Consider the following 16,500-nt stretch of genomic DNA (forward strand, 5'->3'; position numbering starts at 1 on the left):
GCAGAACGCGTGCAGAAAAACTAATGTCTCTGCACCATGGTGTGAATGAGGCCTTAGGGGCCTTGGGGGATATCATTGCTGACCACCAAAGTGATAGTTTGCTGTTATGTTAACCTGAACGCCTATTCATATCAGGAAAATTAGAAGACTAACTGCATACTTTCTCCAGGCAACTGACACAAACCATTGAAACCAGAGTCACAGCCAGGTAACTAGCATTTTAAAATAAGATTAGTTGGAACAATTTTAGGAAACTACACACAATACTGTTAAATTTGTAATAATTTATTTCATATAGTGCAAAAATAAATATTGCACACGTAAATACAAACATGACATAAAAAAGGAACACACACTTAAAACATATATACAGTATTTACAGCACCGGATTGTTTTACAAAAAATATATAAGACTTAAAAGGAGCAAACCGAGTTTTTTTTTTTTTTTCATTAACTTTTAAATGTGTTAAATTTGTAAACCGAACATTTAATAAAAATGAAAATTTATGTCTGGGACAGACGTTAGAAACCAATAAAAGTACTTGTTGGAGCGGTAGCTTAACAGATGCTACAATATTTAGCAAAATAAGCCCAATTCCATAGAGGGTGCTGCCAATTAAAGTAAATTCAGGCCCCATTTTAACACGAGTAAAATCACAGCCAAGGTCAGTGCACAAGCTCACAGGTAAAATTAAAGTGTACCTTTAAGAAAAACCTTTTTGTTTTGGATCACACGTGAAAGTGTTAGACCCTTTGTCAATTTTCTTTTAATGCTGTGTCCCCATTGGGAAGACTCAACCCTATTAGTATGGTGGCCATTGTTGCCAAGGGGATATTTTCTAATTGTGACAACTGTCCTAAGTTAGTAAGACGGAAATTTTCCACACAGAGGTTTCCACCAACTTCTTGTTACGTCTGAGACAGCAAGAGGAATTTCCCCAATGGTACACAGATGGGGGTTAACCCTTCCTCACTTTATCCAAATTTCAGAAAAGTTTGGGCTATGCATACACTAAAACTATTACGAATGCAATTTCTAAAAACTTTCAAAATAATTTTCCCTATAAAATAAACTTTATAAAAGTCTTATCAACACTAAAAATCTTATTGAAATCTGCATTGTGCAGTACAGGCGAACAGCCAACACCCTTGGCCCCACATAGAAGATTTTGCAAATTAATAAAATCCATAAAATAAAAACATGGCTTGCTTTTTTAGTGCTTGTACGGTTCAAAGCCTTCTTAAGTTCTGCTTGCTCTTTTTACTTCCAGGTAGAGGTTGTGACAAGTATTTATGATTTCGATTTACACTGCTCATGCAGTCTTTGGAAAAGTGATATTCACAGTTGCAAAGTGTGCAAAAGTCCAACTGACAGCTTTCCCGGGTGCAGATTGCTCTGTGTAGGTAGGAATCAAACTTGGCAGGAGAACCACAGTCTCTACAAACTTTAAGGCTTTTGTCATTAACAAGCGTTTTTCCAACCTGTTAAATTAAAAGAAAGCATCAATATATATCTAATGAAAACACCATTATCTATATAAAAACACAAAAAAGTCAGGTATACCATATGGGGACTGAAAAATTAACTAGCTATTTTTTGGAAAACATACAGCAAATTTCAGTGGCACCCAGGATGTGTATAGGCAGCCCTCAAAATTTCAACTCGCTTGCTCGCATTTGGCGAGTGAAATTATGAGCAGTGCGAGTATGGGAATGTATAGCCATGTATTACATACGCCCCTTTGAGAAAAGCAACCACCCATTATAATAACCAGCCCAGAGCATAGTGTTGATTGTGTTCAATGTATAACCATACATCCGCCCCTTTGAGAAAAGCATCCGCCCCTTGCTGTTTGTATAACCATGCATCCGCCCCTTTTAGAAAAGCATCCGGCCCTTGCTGTATTAAATGAATAACCAGCCCCGAGCATTGGGAGCAAGCGGCGTGTTGATAGCGCATGCGCCATCTACAGCTGATTTTTCTTTTTTAAATTAAACCATTTTAAAAAAAAAATCGGGATTCTCATTTTTCCCAGAATCATGCAGCTCTACCAGATCGGTATTAATCTATAGCAGTGGTTCTCAACCTTCTAGTGCCGTGACCCCTTGATAAAATTTCCCAAGTTGTGAGGACCCCTAACAGTAAAATTATTTTCGTAGTGTGGGTTGTCAGCACCCAAGGCAAGGCAAGTAATTTGCGCCCCTAGCCCACAGATATTTAGCGCTCCCTTAGTCCCTTCTACTTGTACAGTATTAAAACCCCTTATGGTACATTTTAGGATGTACCACTCTCTCTTTGTTCTCCCTTTTATCCCTCCCTATCCTAATTTCTTGTCCATCCCCCCCCCCCCCAATCCCTCTCTCTAGCCGTCTTTTTCTTATTCTTTTCTCTCCCTTTTTCTTTGTTCCCCTCCCTTCCATGTATTCTCTATTTTTATTCCTTCTCTTATGCCTTGGGGGAAGGGGAGAATGGGATGAGTGGCAGTGCTGGGGGGAGTTCTGATCAGCCAACTTAGGTGCTCTTGATTAAGGTCATCTGCTGATCTGAGAATTGTAGTAGGGATTTTTAATGGCAACTATAATCACAGGTATTGTTACTCACTGTGTCTCCAGCTCTGTGGTGTCTCGCAGCAGTGACACCTATGCTGAAATCAGGAGATGGTGTCTCCTCCAGCCCCTCCCACTTCACATTCCTCACTAGTCAGCAGACCTCTAGTCTCTGCCCCCCACCAAGGCCGTGAACTGAATGAGAGGCTGGGAAGAGGCAGAGTGGGCGGCCGCAGGCTCTAGGAAGAGCCCAGCTGGGCTTCCACAGGCTCCAGGGACAGCCCTGCTGGGCGGCCACGAAAAGGCTGGGAGAGTGGTGCGGGCTTCAGGAACAGTCCAGGATTTGGTGACCCTTGCAAATCATCATTCGACCCCCAGGTTGAGGACCACTGGTCTATAGGAAGGTTAGAGTCCACAAACTATGGTATGTATCTGAAAATTGATCAATCCTGATGTACTGACGGCCTATCTCCTTTCTTGAGGCCCAAAATCGGCAGGACAATACAAATAGCCCCAAATCACCCCTTTTTTGGAATGTAGACAGTCCAAGGTATTTAGTGAGAGGCATGGCAAGTTTTTTGAAGTTGTAAATTTGTCATTTTTGGGGGAAAATTAAGAAAAAAAAATTCTCACTTGCTCACTGGGCAGCACAATGGCTAAGTGGCTAGCACTTCCACCTGGCAGCACTAGGGTTGTCAGTTGGGAACCCAACTACAACACTACCTGCCTGGAGTTGGCATGTTCTCCTTGTGCCTGCGGGGGTTTCCTCCCACACTCCAAATTCTGGTAGGTTAATTACCTCCTGTCTAATTTGGCTCTAGTATGCGAGTTATGGTCCTTAGATCATAAACGCCTTGAAGGCAGGGACTGATGTGACGTACAATAGATATATGTATAAAGCGCTGTGTATATTGATGGCGCTATACAAGTACCTGTAATATATATATTTTTACTTGTACACAGAACAGCAGCAGTCTATGAAATGCTACAATAAGAAGAGAAGGGAAACCAAAACAAAGTTCATGCAAGTAGATTTATTCCCCCCACCACACAGGCTTACCTCATTAAACTCAATGTGTCGACTATGTGGGGTTGATGGTTTCTTTTTGTTACACTTTTTCTTCGAAACACAACATGCAGCACTGGCTATTTTCTGAACAGAGGCAAGTGGTAACCGGAACAGAGAAGAATCACGTGTTGCAGCATTTTCAGCATGCCTTGCTTCTTTTTCCTGTTTGACACAAAATGCATGACTGAATATCAATTCTAATGTGAAACAAGACACTCACATTTGCCATCTGTCATCACTTTGTTCACTTCGGCAGGCAGTTGCGTTATGATGTCATCCCATACAATGCAAGACCGGTAGTTCTGTATTGTACATGACAGCAAGAACCCACCAAGGGGAAAAAAAAAAAAAAAAAAACCAAACACTACTGGAGGTTATACTGCTAACCCTAGACTGAGTATTTAATCCCTGCAGTGGGGCTGACCCCCACTGCAAGGGTTTTTTTTTTTTTAATCCCAGAAATTTAGTTTAAAGCAGAACTACACCCAAAAGGGGCAGCTTCTCCCCTGCCACATTTGGCATGTCATTTTTTTTGGGCGGGGGTACCTAGTTCTCTTCCCTCCCTTTTTGGCAGTCTTCATGGACACAGGTCCCAGAAGACTGTGGACCATTCACAAAATGCAGCACTGCTCCCACATGCGCAGTCAGACACCTGTGAAGCCAAAGGCAACAAAGTCAGCCGCCCACACTTAGGATGCCAGTGCCAGGAACCTGAAGGCTAGTAAAGCACTAGCCCGAGTGAGGATAGTGCTGGATCCCTGGTGAGGAAAGTTTCCTTTTAATAAAAGTCAGCAGCTATAGTATTTGTAGCTGCTGACGCCCCCCCCCAGAGAACCTCCTCCTTAAAAAAGGAGAAGTTTAGCCAAAGCTTGTTTGGCTGTACTTCTGCGAAGCACAGAAGTGCAGTTCGTTCTGCACTCCTGTGACCCGTTTTCAGCAGACATCAAGCTAAACCTAGCTGTCGGCTGGCGTCCCAAAGTTGATTTAGGCTTGGGAAAGACAGTCAGCAGCTCTCTGCTCAGGGGATCTAAGAACTGAGCAATTGGCGGTGTTTGATCACTCAGTGCAGTCTTACAGCCGGCAGGGGACCATTGCTGTATCAACCTAGGCAAGTATGAATAGGCAAAACAAACCCATAATTCTCTTCCAAGTATAAAAGTGGAAAAACTTACACATATTTCTTTGTGGCACTTTTGATAAACGCTGTAAGCCCAGCTATCCCTCTGCACAATCTTTCTCCATGTTGAGCTCACACTGATGACACTAAAAAGGCAAGAGCAATAAGGTTAGGGACCCATGATGACACAAATGCAAAATCTATACGTGCCTTAAATGTTATATACAATCATCCTAAAATCACTAGCAGTAGTGAATGACCAAAGCAGTAGCAGTTAATCTCTCACACCAACAAAAAGGGCCCTTTCACATGGGCTGTCTGACCAGGTCCGCCTGTCAGTTTTTCAGGCGAACCTGATCGGAACCTGCAGCCTCCTCTATGGAGCGGTGGTTGTTCGCTGACACCCGCTGCCATCTGATCCTGCCTGCAAAAACCAGACGGATGGTGGTCCTATTTTTCATCTGCCTGGCGGATAGAATGGAAACAAAGGCTGTTAGTTTCCATTCGATTGCCCCAAAGAGGAGAGTGGGACTGTGTCCTTCCTGCATAGTGAGCGAGGGACCTGTCATCCGCCTGCTCAGCAGAGCAATCCCCCGCTGATCAAGCAGAAGCTGCCATGTGAAAGGGGCCCAACATTGAAGCACTGTGATCATAAGAGCCCTTTCACACTGGGGCGGCGTCGGCGGTAAAACGCCGCTATTATTAACAGCGTTTTACCGTCGGTATGCTGCCGCTAGCGGGGCGGTTTTACCCCCCCCAGCGTCCGAGAAAGGGTTAAATACCACCGCAAAGCGCCTCTGCAGAGGCGCTTTGCCGGCGGTATAGCCGCGCTGTCCCATAGATTTCGATGGGCAGGAGCGGTGAAGGAGCGGTATATACTCCGCTCCTTCACCGCTCAGAAGATGCTGCTGGCAGGACTTTTTTTGCCAGCGCATCGCTCCAGTGTGAAAGCCCTCGGGGCTTTCACACTGGAATGAAAGTAGCGGCACTTTAGGGTCGGTTTGCAGGCGCTATTATTAGCGCAATAGCGCCTGCAAACCGCCCCAGTGTGAAAGGGCCCTAAGTACATGACTCTTGTGCAGCTCAAATCACTGAGAGCCCTTTGTCACATCCATGTTAAAGCTCAGTGATAAAATTCCTAGCAAATTTATAGCGTAATTTAGCAATTAAAACAGCTGTGTTCTGTCAGCTGTAATCAGATTACATGTGAATGTATTTTGAAGTACCCCAAGAGCCTCAAAACGTAAAATTTCACCAGGCATTATGGCAGAGCGCTAAACTCTGCCAAGAACCTAGGGAATAGGGCTGCCCCTTGCTGCAAGAGTATACAATTACACGACTGACCTAACAGAATTACAGATCTTTTGGGTGGTAAAATAGTTCACATGATTGAAACGTAACCTATATTTGGCAAGCAAAATCAGAAATACTGAAGTGAAACTACCAGGTTGCACAAGTAGCAATGCTGGACAGTTTGAAACAATGCCATCCAGTCCTAGTAATAGTCTGTCAATTAGATCACTCACATTTCATGGGGGAGAATAGTTGGGGGTTAAGGAGATACTCACTTTATTAAATCCATTGCACTAAGATGCCTTAAAATATTGCTGAGGAGATGCTTGAAATCTCTTTTGAAAAGTTCACCAAGGATATCCAGTCTTCCCAAACCCATTTTTTTGCCAATTAGCTTATCAAGACCATAGGTTTCACTGGAGGCAACTTCTTCAATAGCGTCCCAATCAAACCTGGGACTTCCCTTGCTGCTTTTCTTCAAAGTAGAACAAATAGCTTCCTCAAAACGCAACACCGGCAACATGCTTGTGAAACATACTGACGCAGGTTTCTCACTCTGTGAGCCAAGTTGCTTTGGTGTCTCGAATGATGGAAGACATGATGTGCTAAACTCATCCTCTTCATCTTGGCTTTGAGAGTCATTTTGCAGTATTGAAGCGTAGCCACTGTCTTGTAAAGGACTACAATCTATATCGTTGACTTCGGCCTCTTCAAGTCTGCGTAACAGGTTCTCTTTGTTGTTGACTGGTCTGTCTTGTTTAAAGCTGTCCACCTTTGTTGGAGACAATTGGTCAATATTAGTTTCCAAGCAGTCCAGTTTTTGAGGAGATCCATATTCTTTACAAGGTACTTGGTCATGCTTGGTTGGACTAGAGTCATGCTTGGTTGGACTAGAGTCATGCTTGGATTTTGAAGGTGATAACTTTGTTGGGGATTTAAGTCCACACTTCATTTTCGTAGTTGTGTAAAACACTAGTAACAGCCTGTCAAAGTAAATTAAAACAGTTTAACATTGAGTAAATGCTACACGATATATATAGAGCCACACAATCAACATGGCTTCCTCAGATGTTTAACTACAAAGTGTAAGGACCAGTTCAAACTAGAACACACTCATTCCCATGCATTCCAAATCCAATGCATTTTATATTAGTTAGCAGACACGTTTAGGTAAGTACTCACATACAGTATACTGCACAGGAGTATAGCCAGTCACTTCCACAGGCAGCTGGAATTTATGCTATATGGCCATGTGAAAAAGCCCTAAAACATCTGAGGGTCTGTTTACACCATATAATTGTCATACGTTGCCTCAAGCACCCCCATTTAAAGAGTATCTTCACACTAAATTTGATGTTGCCTCCTTTCCACCCCTCCACTGTGCAAATAGGGAGCATTTTTTTTTTAAATATATAAAAAGGGCTCCCCCCCCAAGTCACATGCCTAGGTGAATGACGTGCGCTTTGCCTGCTGGGATATGAATGTTCAGGGGGAATAGTCCTTCATTGAGAAAGGAGGCTAGGGCCAGACTAATAGCTCGTCATCAGCATGGCTGGCTGAACCCAGAAGATCCAGCAGCTTCCCAATGACGTCACACAAGATGGCAGCACAGGACCAAGCAGGGGACAGAAGAGAATCTCAGCATGACAACTATGTATCCACTGGGCAGGTGAGTATCCTAAAGAGGATCTTCAGGTTAACACACCCCCCACCCACCCCCTTTTTAACCCTTGTTTACCTTGTAGCAGGATCTCCAGTTTGGATAGTTACCTATCCAGCGGAGTCCTGCAGAGATCCTCTTTTCAGCAGCCGCCCCTCGGATCCCACCCCGCCATGTTTGTGCGTGATGTCATCCGGAAACCCTGCAACTCTTCTGGTGGGCATCCTGATGACACACTATTGCCCCCTTAGATGTTTGATATACATATCCTAGGATGCACAACAGGCACAGCACACGCCATTCGCCTAAGCCAGGGGTCTCCAAACTTTTGAAACAAAGGGCAAGTTTAATGCTCCTCAGACTGTAGGGGACAGAACTGTGACCAGTGGGAGTAGAAATTAATGTCAGTGGGAGGAATGGCCCTTGCGTCACTGGGAAGAATGGGCCCTCCCCCCCTCGTCACTGGGAAGAATGGGCCCTCCCCCCCTCGTCACTGGGAAGAATGGGCCCTCCCCCCCTCGTCACTGGGAAGAATGGGCCCTCCCCCCCTCGTCACTGGGAAGAATGGTCCCTCCCCCCCTCGTCACTGGGAAGAATGGTCCCTCCCCCCCTCGTCACTGGGAAGAATGGTCCCTCCCCCCCTCGTCACTGGGAAGAATGGTCCCTCCCCCCCTCGTCACTGGGAAGAATGGTCCCTCCCCCCCTCGTCACTGGGAAGAATGGTCCCTCCCCCCCTCGTCACTGGGAAGAATGGTCCCTCCCCCCCTCGTCACTGGGAAGAATGGTCCCTCCCCCCCTCTTCACTGGGAAGAATGCCCCCCTCTTCACTGGGAAGAATGGCCCCCCCCACCCCCTCTTCACTGGGAAGAATGGCCCCCCCCCACCCCCTCTTCACTGGGAAGAATGGCCCCCCCCACCCCCGTCACTGGGAAGAATGGCCCCCCCCACCCCCGTCACTGGGAAGAATGGCCCCCCCCACCCCCGTCACTGGGAAGAATGCCCCCCCCCTCGTCACTGGGAAGAATGCCCCCCCCCTCGTCACTGGGAAGAATGCCCCCCCCCCTCGTCACTGGGAAGAATGCCCCCCCCCCTCGTCACTGGGAAGAATGCCCCCCCCCTCGTCACTGGGAAGAATGGCCCCCCCCTCGTCACTGGGAAGAAATGCCACTCCCCCCGTCATTGGGAGGAATGGCCCTTGGGTCACTGGGGGCAGTGGAAGGAATGTCACCGCGTCCCTGGGAGGAATGGCCCTCGCGTCCCTGGGAGGAATGGCCCTCGCGTCACTGGTGGCAGTGGGAGGAATGGCATTGCATCACTGGCGGCAGTGGGAGGAATGGCACAGCGTCATTGGGAGGAATGGCACAGCGTCATTGGGAGGAATGGCACAGCGTCATTGGGAGGAATGACTCTTGCGTCACTGGCAGGAATGGCATTGCGTCATTGGGACGAATGGCCCTTGCGTCACTGGCGGCAGTGGGAGGAATGGCCCTCGCGTCACTGGCAGGAATGGCATTGCGTCATTGGGACGAATGGCCCTTGCGTCACTGGCGGCACTGGGAGGAATGGCCCTTGCGGCACTGGGAGGAATGGCCCTTGCGGCACTGGGAGGAATGGCCCTTGCGGCACTGGGAGGAATGGCCCTTGCGGCACTGGGAGGAATGGCCCTTGCGGCACTGGGAGGAATGGCCCTTGCGGCACTGGGAGGAATGGCCCTTGCGGCACTGGGAGGAATGGCCCTTGCGGCACTGGTGGCAGTGGGAGGAATGGCATTGCATCACTGGCGGCAGTGGGAGGAATGGCACAGCGTCATTGGGAGGAATGACTCTTGCGTCACTGGCAGGAATGGCATTGCGTTATTGGGACGAATGGCCCTTGCATCACTGGCGGCAGTGGAAGGAACGGCACTGGGACGAATGGCCCCTGCGGCACTGGCACGAATGGCCCCTGCGGCACTGGCACGAATGGCACTGATGGCACCTGCGGCACTGGCACGAATGGCACCTGCGGCACTGGCGGCAGTGGGAGGAATGGCCCTGCGTCATTGGGAGGAATGGTACCACATCAATGGGGGCAGTGGGAGGAATTGCCCCTCAGTGGGAGGAATGGTGCACCGAGGGCCAGATAAAGGCAAGCAAAGGGCCACATCTTGCCTCTGAGATGCAGTATGTAGACCACTTGCCTAGGTGAATAACCTGCAGACACAGGAGACAGAAAAAAAAAAAAAAGCTGCTATCCAGGTAACAAGGGGACTATCAATTTATGAATGAAGATCCGCTCTAACTGCACAGGACCTGCAATCAGGGGGTTAAAGGAAAAAAATGGAGGGAAGAGGGGTGAAGTTCTTTAACACGAAGGGGCTGAAATGCACATGGCAGTCTTTATATTGCAGTACATCACACAGGACGCAATGCGACACACACGCTTACCTCAGGACAATGGTGTGGATGAATATCTAGCAGACATTTTGTTTATAAACTCAGAGACTTTGTATGAGGAATCCTCAGCACTATCCACAGTGACTGAACTTCTCCTGTCCATGGTCACCACAGGGTAGAATTCAGAAGAAGGACTGAAGACACCATTTGTGAGAATAGAGATGTGTGATAAAAGGAATGTACATAGAAGGGTCAGCCTGTTATCAGGACATGGCAGACTCCCATCCCCCACCAACCTCTCCCCGCCTAAATCCTTATACATCAATATTGAAGTCTAGAAATCTCCAGCCATGTGAAGTGATATCGATATGGGTGACGTGTGGAGGAGCCCGGTACACCCACAGACTGGAGGCCCCCCTCCCCCATCACAAGATGGAGGGAAGGTTTTGGCGGGTGGGGACACTTGATCCATACTGACAATACAAGGTGGATTATAGAGGATGGAGGGGGAGATGATAGATCGGGGGGGTTAGAAGTGATCAGTGATGTGATCAGAGGGGGAGAAGTCTTTGTGATCCATAGAGAACAGCGGGAGCCCGGATGTCACATTTTCCCTCCTTCCCCCCTATGAAGACATCAGAAACCATCCGAATAAAACTCATTAGGGGAGACTTGGGGGGTTCCAAACAGATCTGCACATAGAAAATACAAAATAAATCACTTACAAGACTCCAGATCGTCCCCTTTGGCTCGGATTAAATCCCAGATCGCACGCTGATTGGACGCTGCCCCTTTCATATAAAATTTATATCACTGTTTAAGCTGTGCGGCTGGAATAAAATATAAAAACAATAAGTCTCTAAGCGATTGGTTATGTTCAGCCCTAACCGCGCACTCCCCAGAAGCCCGTCTACTGTCCTCACTGTCTGCCTGTGTCATATAAAAGGCGCCAGCTGCTCAGACGATTTAAAAAACCTTTGAATTTCGTGCCTAAAACTTCCAGCCAATCGCAGCTAAGTTCCGCTTTATCGCTGGCCAATGAGGGGAAGGTTGGCGCTTAGAATCTTCGGCTGCTCACTGGTCGCTCGCGTATTCTCAGGTCCTTGAAGACTCTAAGCCACGTCCCTGCTTCAGTGTGCTAGAAGCGCCATGTTGTGTACTGGCAAAAGCTTCCCTCCTTTAAAAGCTATTCTGAGAGAAATACGATGGCAGCTGATACTGTACAGAGAAGTTGCCGGGATATTATGCTTATTGATAAAAAAAATAAAACGTGACATATGCAATCCGTTGTTGCATTAGTATTACCACAGCAGTGTTCCCGAGCCCCCTCTGCAACATGGTTTTATAACCCATTGAGACTTCCAGGAGATGTATTATTTTTTCACTTCAGTGACAACACTATTTATCTGTGAAATCTGGTGGAACCAGCGTTGCCACAAAGTGCAATAGGGTAGTTGTAAACGGACTTCAAAGTGGTTCTTCAGTCAGTCCTGCAAATATTAAGGCTGGCTTCACATATGTGCGGCTGCGGTTTGCAGTCCGGGGTCCGGAGTTCCTGTTCACCGATGCATTCCTGTTCACCGGTGCAGGTGCAAATTTTTGCCTGAATTCACACCTGAACCAGATCGAAAAACACACCACAGCATCCCCAGACACGTGTGAACCAACTCCACTGAGAGCCAGACACATTCACAAATCATGCGAATTTGAAGCAGTTTAAAACACATCCAATGCGCATATATGTGAGCCCAGCTTCTATAAAAACCATAGCTGCTGACTTTTAGGCTGGGTTCACACTATCTTTGCATGCAGCTCACAGCAGGGGTCCGGTGCGTCTCCACCGCTTCAGGTCCGATTTCAGCCCAAATTCTTGGCTGAATTTGGACCAAAAGACGCACAGGGCTCCTGCGCAAATTTGCAGCGGAGATACGTGAGACGTTCCAAATCTCCTGCTATTGCGAATAGGATGCAAAGAACCGGCGTCCAATAGTGTGAACCCAGCCTCAAGAAACAGACACTCACCTGTCCAGGTACCCAGCTCTGTCCTCACCAGTTCTCAAGTCCTCTTAAACAGCATGTGAACTGTGGGAAGCCGGCAGTGACTTTTTGCGGCTTCACAACCAGCTGCCCACTGCGCATGCACAAGCCACACTGCATTTTGTGAATGGTCCTGCAGCCTTTTGGGACCTGTGATGTGTCCCAGTAGATTGGGGGTAAGGGGGGATGGAGGAGAACTTCTGATGGGATCGTCGAAATTAGGTATCCCCCCCCCCCCCCCAAAAAAAAAAGAAAATAATATGCCAAAAGTTAAAGAGAAGGAGGGGAGGGGGGTGGAACACAAATGTGCAGCTGCTAAAGAGTGGGCTTTAATGTCCATGCGTCTCACATCTGTATTGCTGGGCAGCTTTTGGTTATGTTTTGAGAGTGTGCTCATTGCCAGCTCCCAGGCAAAGACTGACTATACAAGAAAGCTCTTGCTCCAGGCTAAAGACTGGTAGCCAATGTGACAGGCTTCCGATCATGTGACCACTGTCACAGGGGTAATACAATCACCAATCCTTCCCGCCCCCCTGGGCATTCCAAATAGTTTAAAAGTACGCCAGGGCTGGGTGGGAAGGAGTTAAAGTGATATTAAAGTAGAAGTCCACCCTAAATCCCTGCATCCACAGACATCCACGATCTAACACTAACCTATCTAGCCCTGTAAAGAAGAAATCGGTATACATACTTTTTTTTTTTTTAAGCCGACCTGACCCAATCCCACGCTGAGCTATTAGCTGCCGCTTCGCTGTGGAGGTGGGTGCAGAGGACACATCTGACAACGGAAGCCCCATAGTAAGTCTATGGGTGATGTCACTCCCCATTCATTTCACAGCCATTATTAGCTGTGTCCTCTGCAGAGCTTTCACCGCCAGGGACCGGATCAGCTTAAAAAAAAAAAGGTATGTATACTGGTTTCTTCTTTACAGGGCTAGATAGGTTAGTGTTAGATCGTGGATGTCTGTAGATGCAGGGATTTTAGTGTTGTGGTGGACTAATACTTTAAGGCTTCATTCAGACAGACATCGACACCTGTTCTGTGCGCAGGCTACATTTGTTGTTGCGCTTGCATCTGCTCTGAGCAGCCAATAGAGGTGGATGTGGATGCAGCGGCTGCACATTCCCAGCTGCATGGCAAAATTTTACATGGATCCCAACTGCTAGCAGTGTGCGTTCGGATCCATGCACCAGCTCTCAAATTTTGACATAGGGCTGTGCCTGTGGAGCTGCGGCATCTACCGTTTTTGGCTGCTTGCGTGCAGCTCGGGGCAGATGCAAGCGCAATAACAAATACGGTCAGCGCACAGAATGGGTGTCACTGCCCATCTGAATGAAGCCTAAAGCACAATGTTTTGTATAGCAATTTTTACTGCATACATTAGCCAATTGACGGGGGCAGAATGGCACTCCTGTGCGAATCGCCGTAGCTGTAAGGTAGGCGCGCCCACCGTGTGACGTAGGAGCTACCTGCGATTGCTCCTGAGGAGGAGAACGGAAATCTCTCAATGTAAACAGACAGATCTCCGTTCTGTCAAGGGTGAGGAGAGCGATCTGTTGTTCCAACTGCTTAGGAACAACAATCAGTCTTTTCCCCCAGGCAATCCCATCCCCGTTAGAATCACTCTCTAGGACACACATTTAACCTTTTGATTGCCCCCTAGTGTTAACCCCTTCTTTGCCAGTGACATTTATACAGTAATTAATGGCTATTTATAGCTCTAAATCGCTGTATAGATGTCAATGGTCCCAAAATAGTGCGAAAAGTGTCCAAACTGTCCGCCGCAATGTCGCAGTCCCAAAAAAAAAAAAGAAAAAAAAAAAATTGCAGAACGCCGCCATTGCTAGTAAAAAGATTAATAAAAATGCCATAAAACTATCCCCTATTTGTAGACGCTATAACTTTTGCGCAAACCAATCAATTTAAGCTTAGTGATTTTTTTTTTGTTACCAAAAATATGTAGAAGAATACATATTGGCCTAAACTGATGAAGAAATTAGATTTTTTAATATATTTTGTGGGGGTATTTAATATAGCAAAAAGTAAAAAAAAAAATGCTTTTTTTTCCCAAAATAGTCTGTCTTTTTTTGTGTATTGCGCAACAAATAAAAAACAGCAGAGGTGATCAAATATCACCAAAAAAAAGCTCTATTTGTGGGAAAAAGATGTCAATTTTGTTTGGGTACAGTGTCGCACGTCCGCACAATTGTCAGTTAAATCGGCGCAGTGCCGTATCGCAAAAAATGGCCTGGTCAGGAAGGAGGTAAATTCTTCCAGGGCTGAAGTGGTTAAACGAAAAGTCCACCTTTCGTAACATGTTAGACCCATATTCAGGGTTACGAACGGACCAGCCTCCCTTATTTGACAGCTAGCCCCCCTGCCAACAGTCACAATTTGAAAACAAGAAAAAAAAACCCATGGCCAAACGGGGCTCCACTCACCCATCCACATGACTCATTCACAATGTCCTGTGAATGGAAAACTACAAGGTCCAGCAGTCTTTGAGGCTGTTCGGATTGTAGTTTTCCAAGAACCATCACAGCGCTGTGGAGCACCCTGGTAGTTCATTCTCTCTTCCTGTTAGATTGTATCTGCTTGCCCATACGGGATTTAAGGGCACACAGATACACTGGCAGATCTGCAGCATGGTACCAGCAATCTGCTGATCGCTGATGCAATTCTTTACAGGCGCCATAAAAAAAAAAAAAAAATGCATTTTTTTTACCTGCACAGGTGGAAGAAAAGAAAATCACTTGATTCCCCCATCAACTCCTGCAGTGCTTGTGTTCTGCCAGCAGGTGGGCATGGGTAGCCTTCCAAGCTGGCAGAACACAATGATTACTGCTAGAGACTAAAGTTGGCAGTAAACCCATGGGAAAAAAAAAAATAAAATAAGGGACGTGCTGGTAATACCCAAGTTGATTGATCGACTTGGGCACAATCAGCCTGCCCATACACGGATAAAATGTTGACCAGTCCCTGCTGAACCGACCTGAATTTCGATCCATGTATGGCCAGCTTTAAACAAGCCTCCTGGACTTCAGCAGGTATCAGTAACCGCCAGTGTCCGATTTGGTGCAACAAATTTTCATAAAGTTGGTTTCATCTGGATGCAAAAGTGTTATTGCAAAGCCCGCCTCCTGTACACACTGAATCCTAGGACTTGGGAACTACATAAAACCGTGTACTACAAGTCGTTCTCTATCCATGAACGCAGTGTTCTATGTCAGTGAGTAAAACTGACTTGCTGTGTTTCTTATTGTATTAGGGGATATCCATTTATACATAGGCAGGAAGGGACAGCGGAGCTCAGACAGAGCATCTGTTTTTACAGTTCAAATTTAGGCCCCTTGGACAAAGGGCATTAAACTGCTGTGTGTGCAAACCTGACATTTTAGTACGCCCAGAAACACTGGTGCAGTGTCCAGGCCCATTGCCTGCAGCCTGTCAAAGTCTATAGCAGGCGGACATATGCTGGTGTAGGACCAGGCTGAATGCTGTACTGAATGGTACTCACATTTAGGGCCCTATGCATTCAGGAATAAATGCCCAGAATGCATATGGCCCTAAAAACGCAAGTACCACTAGTGTTCAGCCCTTCCCAGCAGCAGCATATTCTAGCCTGTTATAGACTTTGTCAGGCTGAAGGCAGTGGGGCTGGACTCTGCACCTGTGCCTCCTAAACGCACTAAAACGCCTGAATTGCACTAATAGCAGCTAGATGCCCTTTATGTAAAGGGGCCTTAAGAAAACCTGTATTAATTAGTTTAGAAACGCATGATGATAGTCATGCCTCCTAACGCAGGCCAGTGCAGAGCAAGATGCAAATAAACAAGGATGGCCATTTGACCTCATTTCTCTCTAGTGATTTTGATTTTAGCAATTGGGATGAAGTGTCAATTTGGCTTTAAGAGTTTGGATTATCTGAGAAATGCAAGCTACGCAGCAATATCACTTGAGTAAATATCTTTGATAAAGGGTGGGGCCTGCTGCTGCTCTTAAATGGTCTTAGGCTGGATTCACACCTATGCATTTTTAGTGCTTTTTGCATTTTGCAGATTTGCACTACAGAACGTGTTCCATAGGAAACCATGTTAAATGGGCTGTAGTGCAAATCTGCAAAAAGCACTAAAACTGCATAGGTGTGAATCAGGCCTTAGTGTTCTGGGGTTTAACCACTTGACCTCCAGAAGGTTTTACCCCTTTCATGACCAGGGCATTTATTGCTATTCTGCACTACTTTAACTGGCAACTGCATGGTCATGCAACACTGTACACAAATTACATTTTTATCATTTTTTTTTCCACACAAATAGAGATCTTTTTTGGTGGGATTTGATTACCACTGGGTTTTTAATTTTTTTATTATAAAAATAAAAAAGGCCAAAAATTTAAAAAAAA

At 46.4% G+C, this 16,500-nt stretch overlaps 1 protein-coding gene across 1 annotated transcript; it reads right to left on the reverse strand.

Annotated features, from left to right (window-relative positions):
* Positions 1 to 269: 269 nt before the first annotated feature.
* FBXO5 (F-box protein 5) lies at positions 270 to 10,891 on the reverse strand. Its single transcript, XM_073627836.1, has 5 exons — positions 10,787 to 10,891; positions 6,302 to 7,009; positions 4,789 to 4,879; positions 3,608 to 3,778; positions 270 to 1,482 (listed from the first exon to the last, which is right to left on the reverse strand). Exons 2-5 carry the CDS (start codon positions 6,976 to 6,978, stop codon positions 1,231 to 1,233), a joined length of 1,191 nt encoding a protein of 396 aa, XP_073483937.1. The 5' UTR covers positions 6,979 to 7,009; positions 10,787 to 10,891; the 3' UTR covers positions 270 to 1,230.
* Positions 10,892 to 16,500: the final 5,609 nt, after the last annotated feature.

This window comes from Aquarana catesbeiana, linkage group LG04, assembly GCF_042186555.1.
Source record: "Aquarana catesbeiana isolate 2022-GZ linkage group LG04, ASM4218655v1, whole genome shotgun sequence".
NCBI lineage: Eukaryota > Metazoa > Chordata > Amphibia > Anura > Ranidae > Aquarana > Aquarana catesbeiana.

Bases quoted from the DNA above. Each gene is read 5' to 3' on its own strand.
- FBXO5 (XM_073627836.1), bottom strand. From the start codon at position 6,978: ATGAAGTGTGGACTTAAATCCCCAACAAAGTTATCACCTTCAAAATCC. The intron at 3,779-4,788 runs GTAAGTTTTTCC...TGTGTCAAACAG, and splicing joins AGTGCCACAAAGAAATATGT to GAAAAAGAAGCAAGGCATGC. The intron at 1,483-3,607 runs GTAAGCCTGTGT...TTAATTTAACAG, and splicing joins GACACATTGAGTTTAATGAG to GTTGGAAAAACGCTTGTTAA.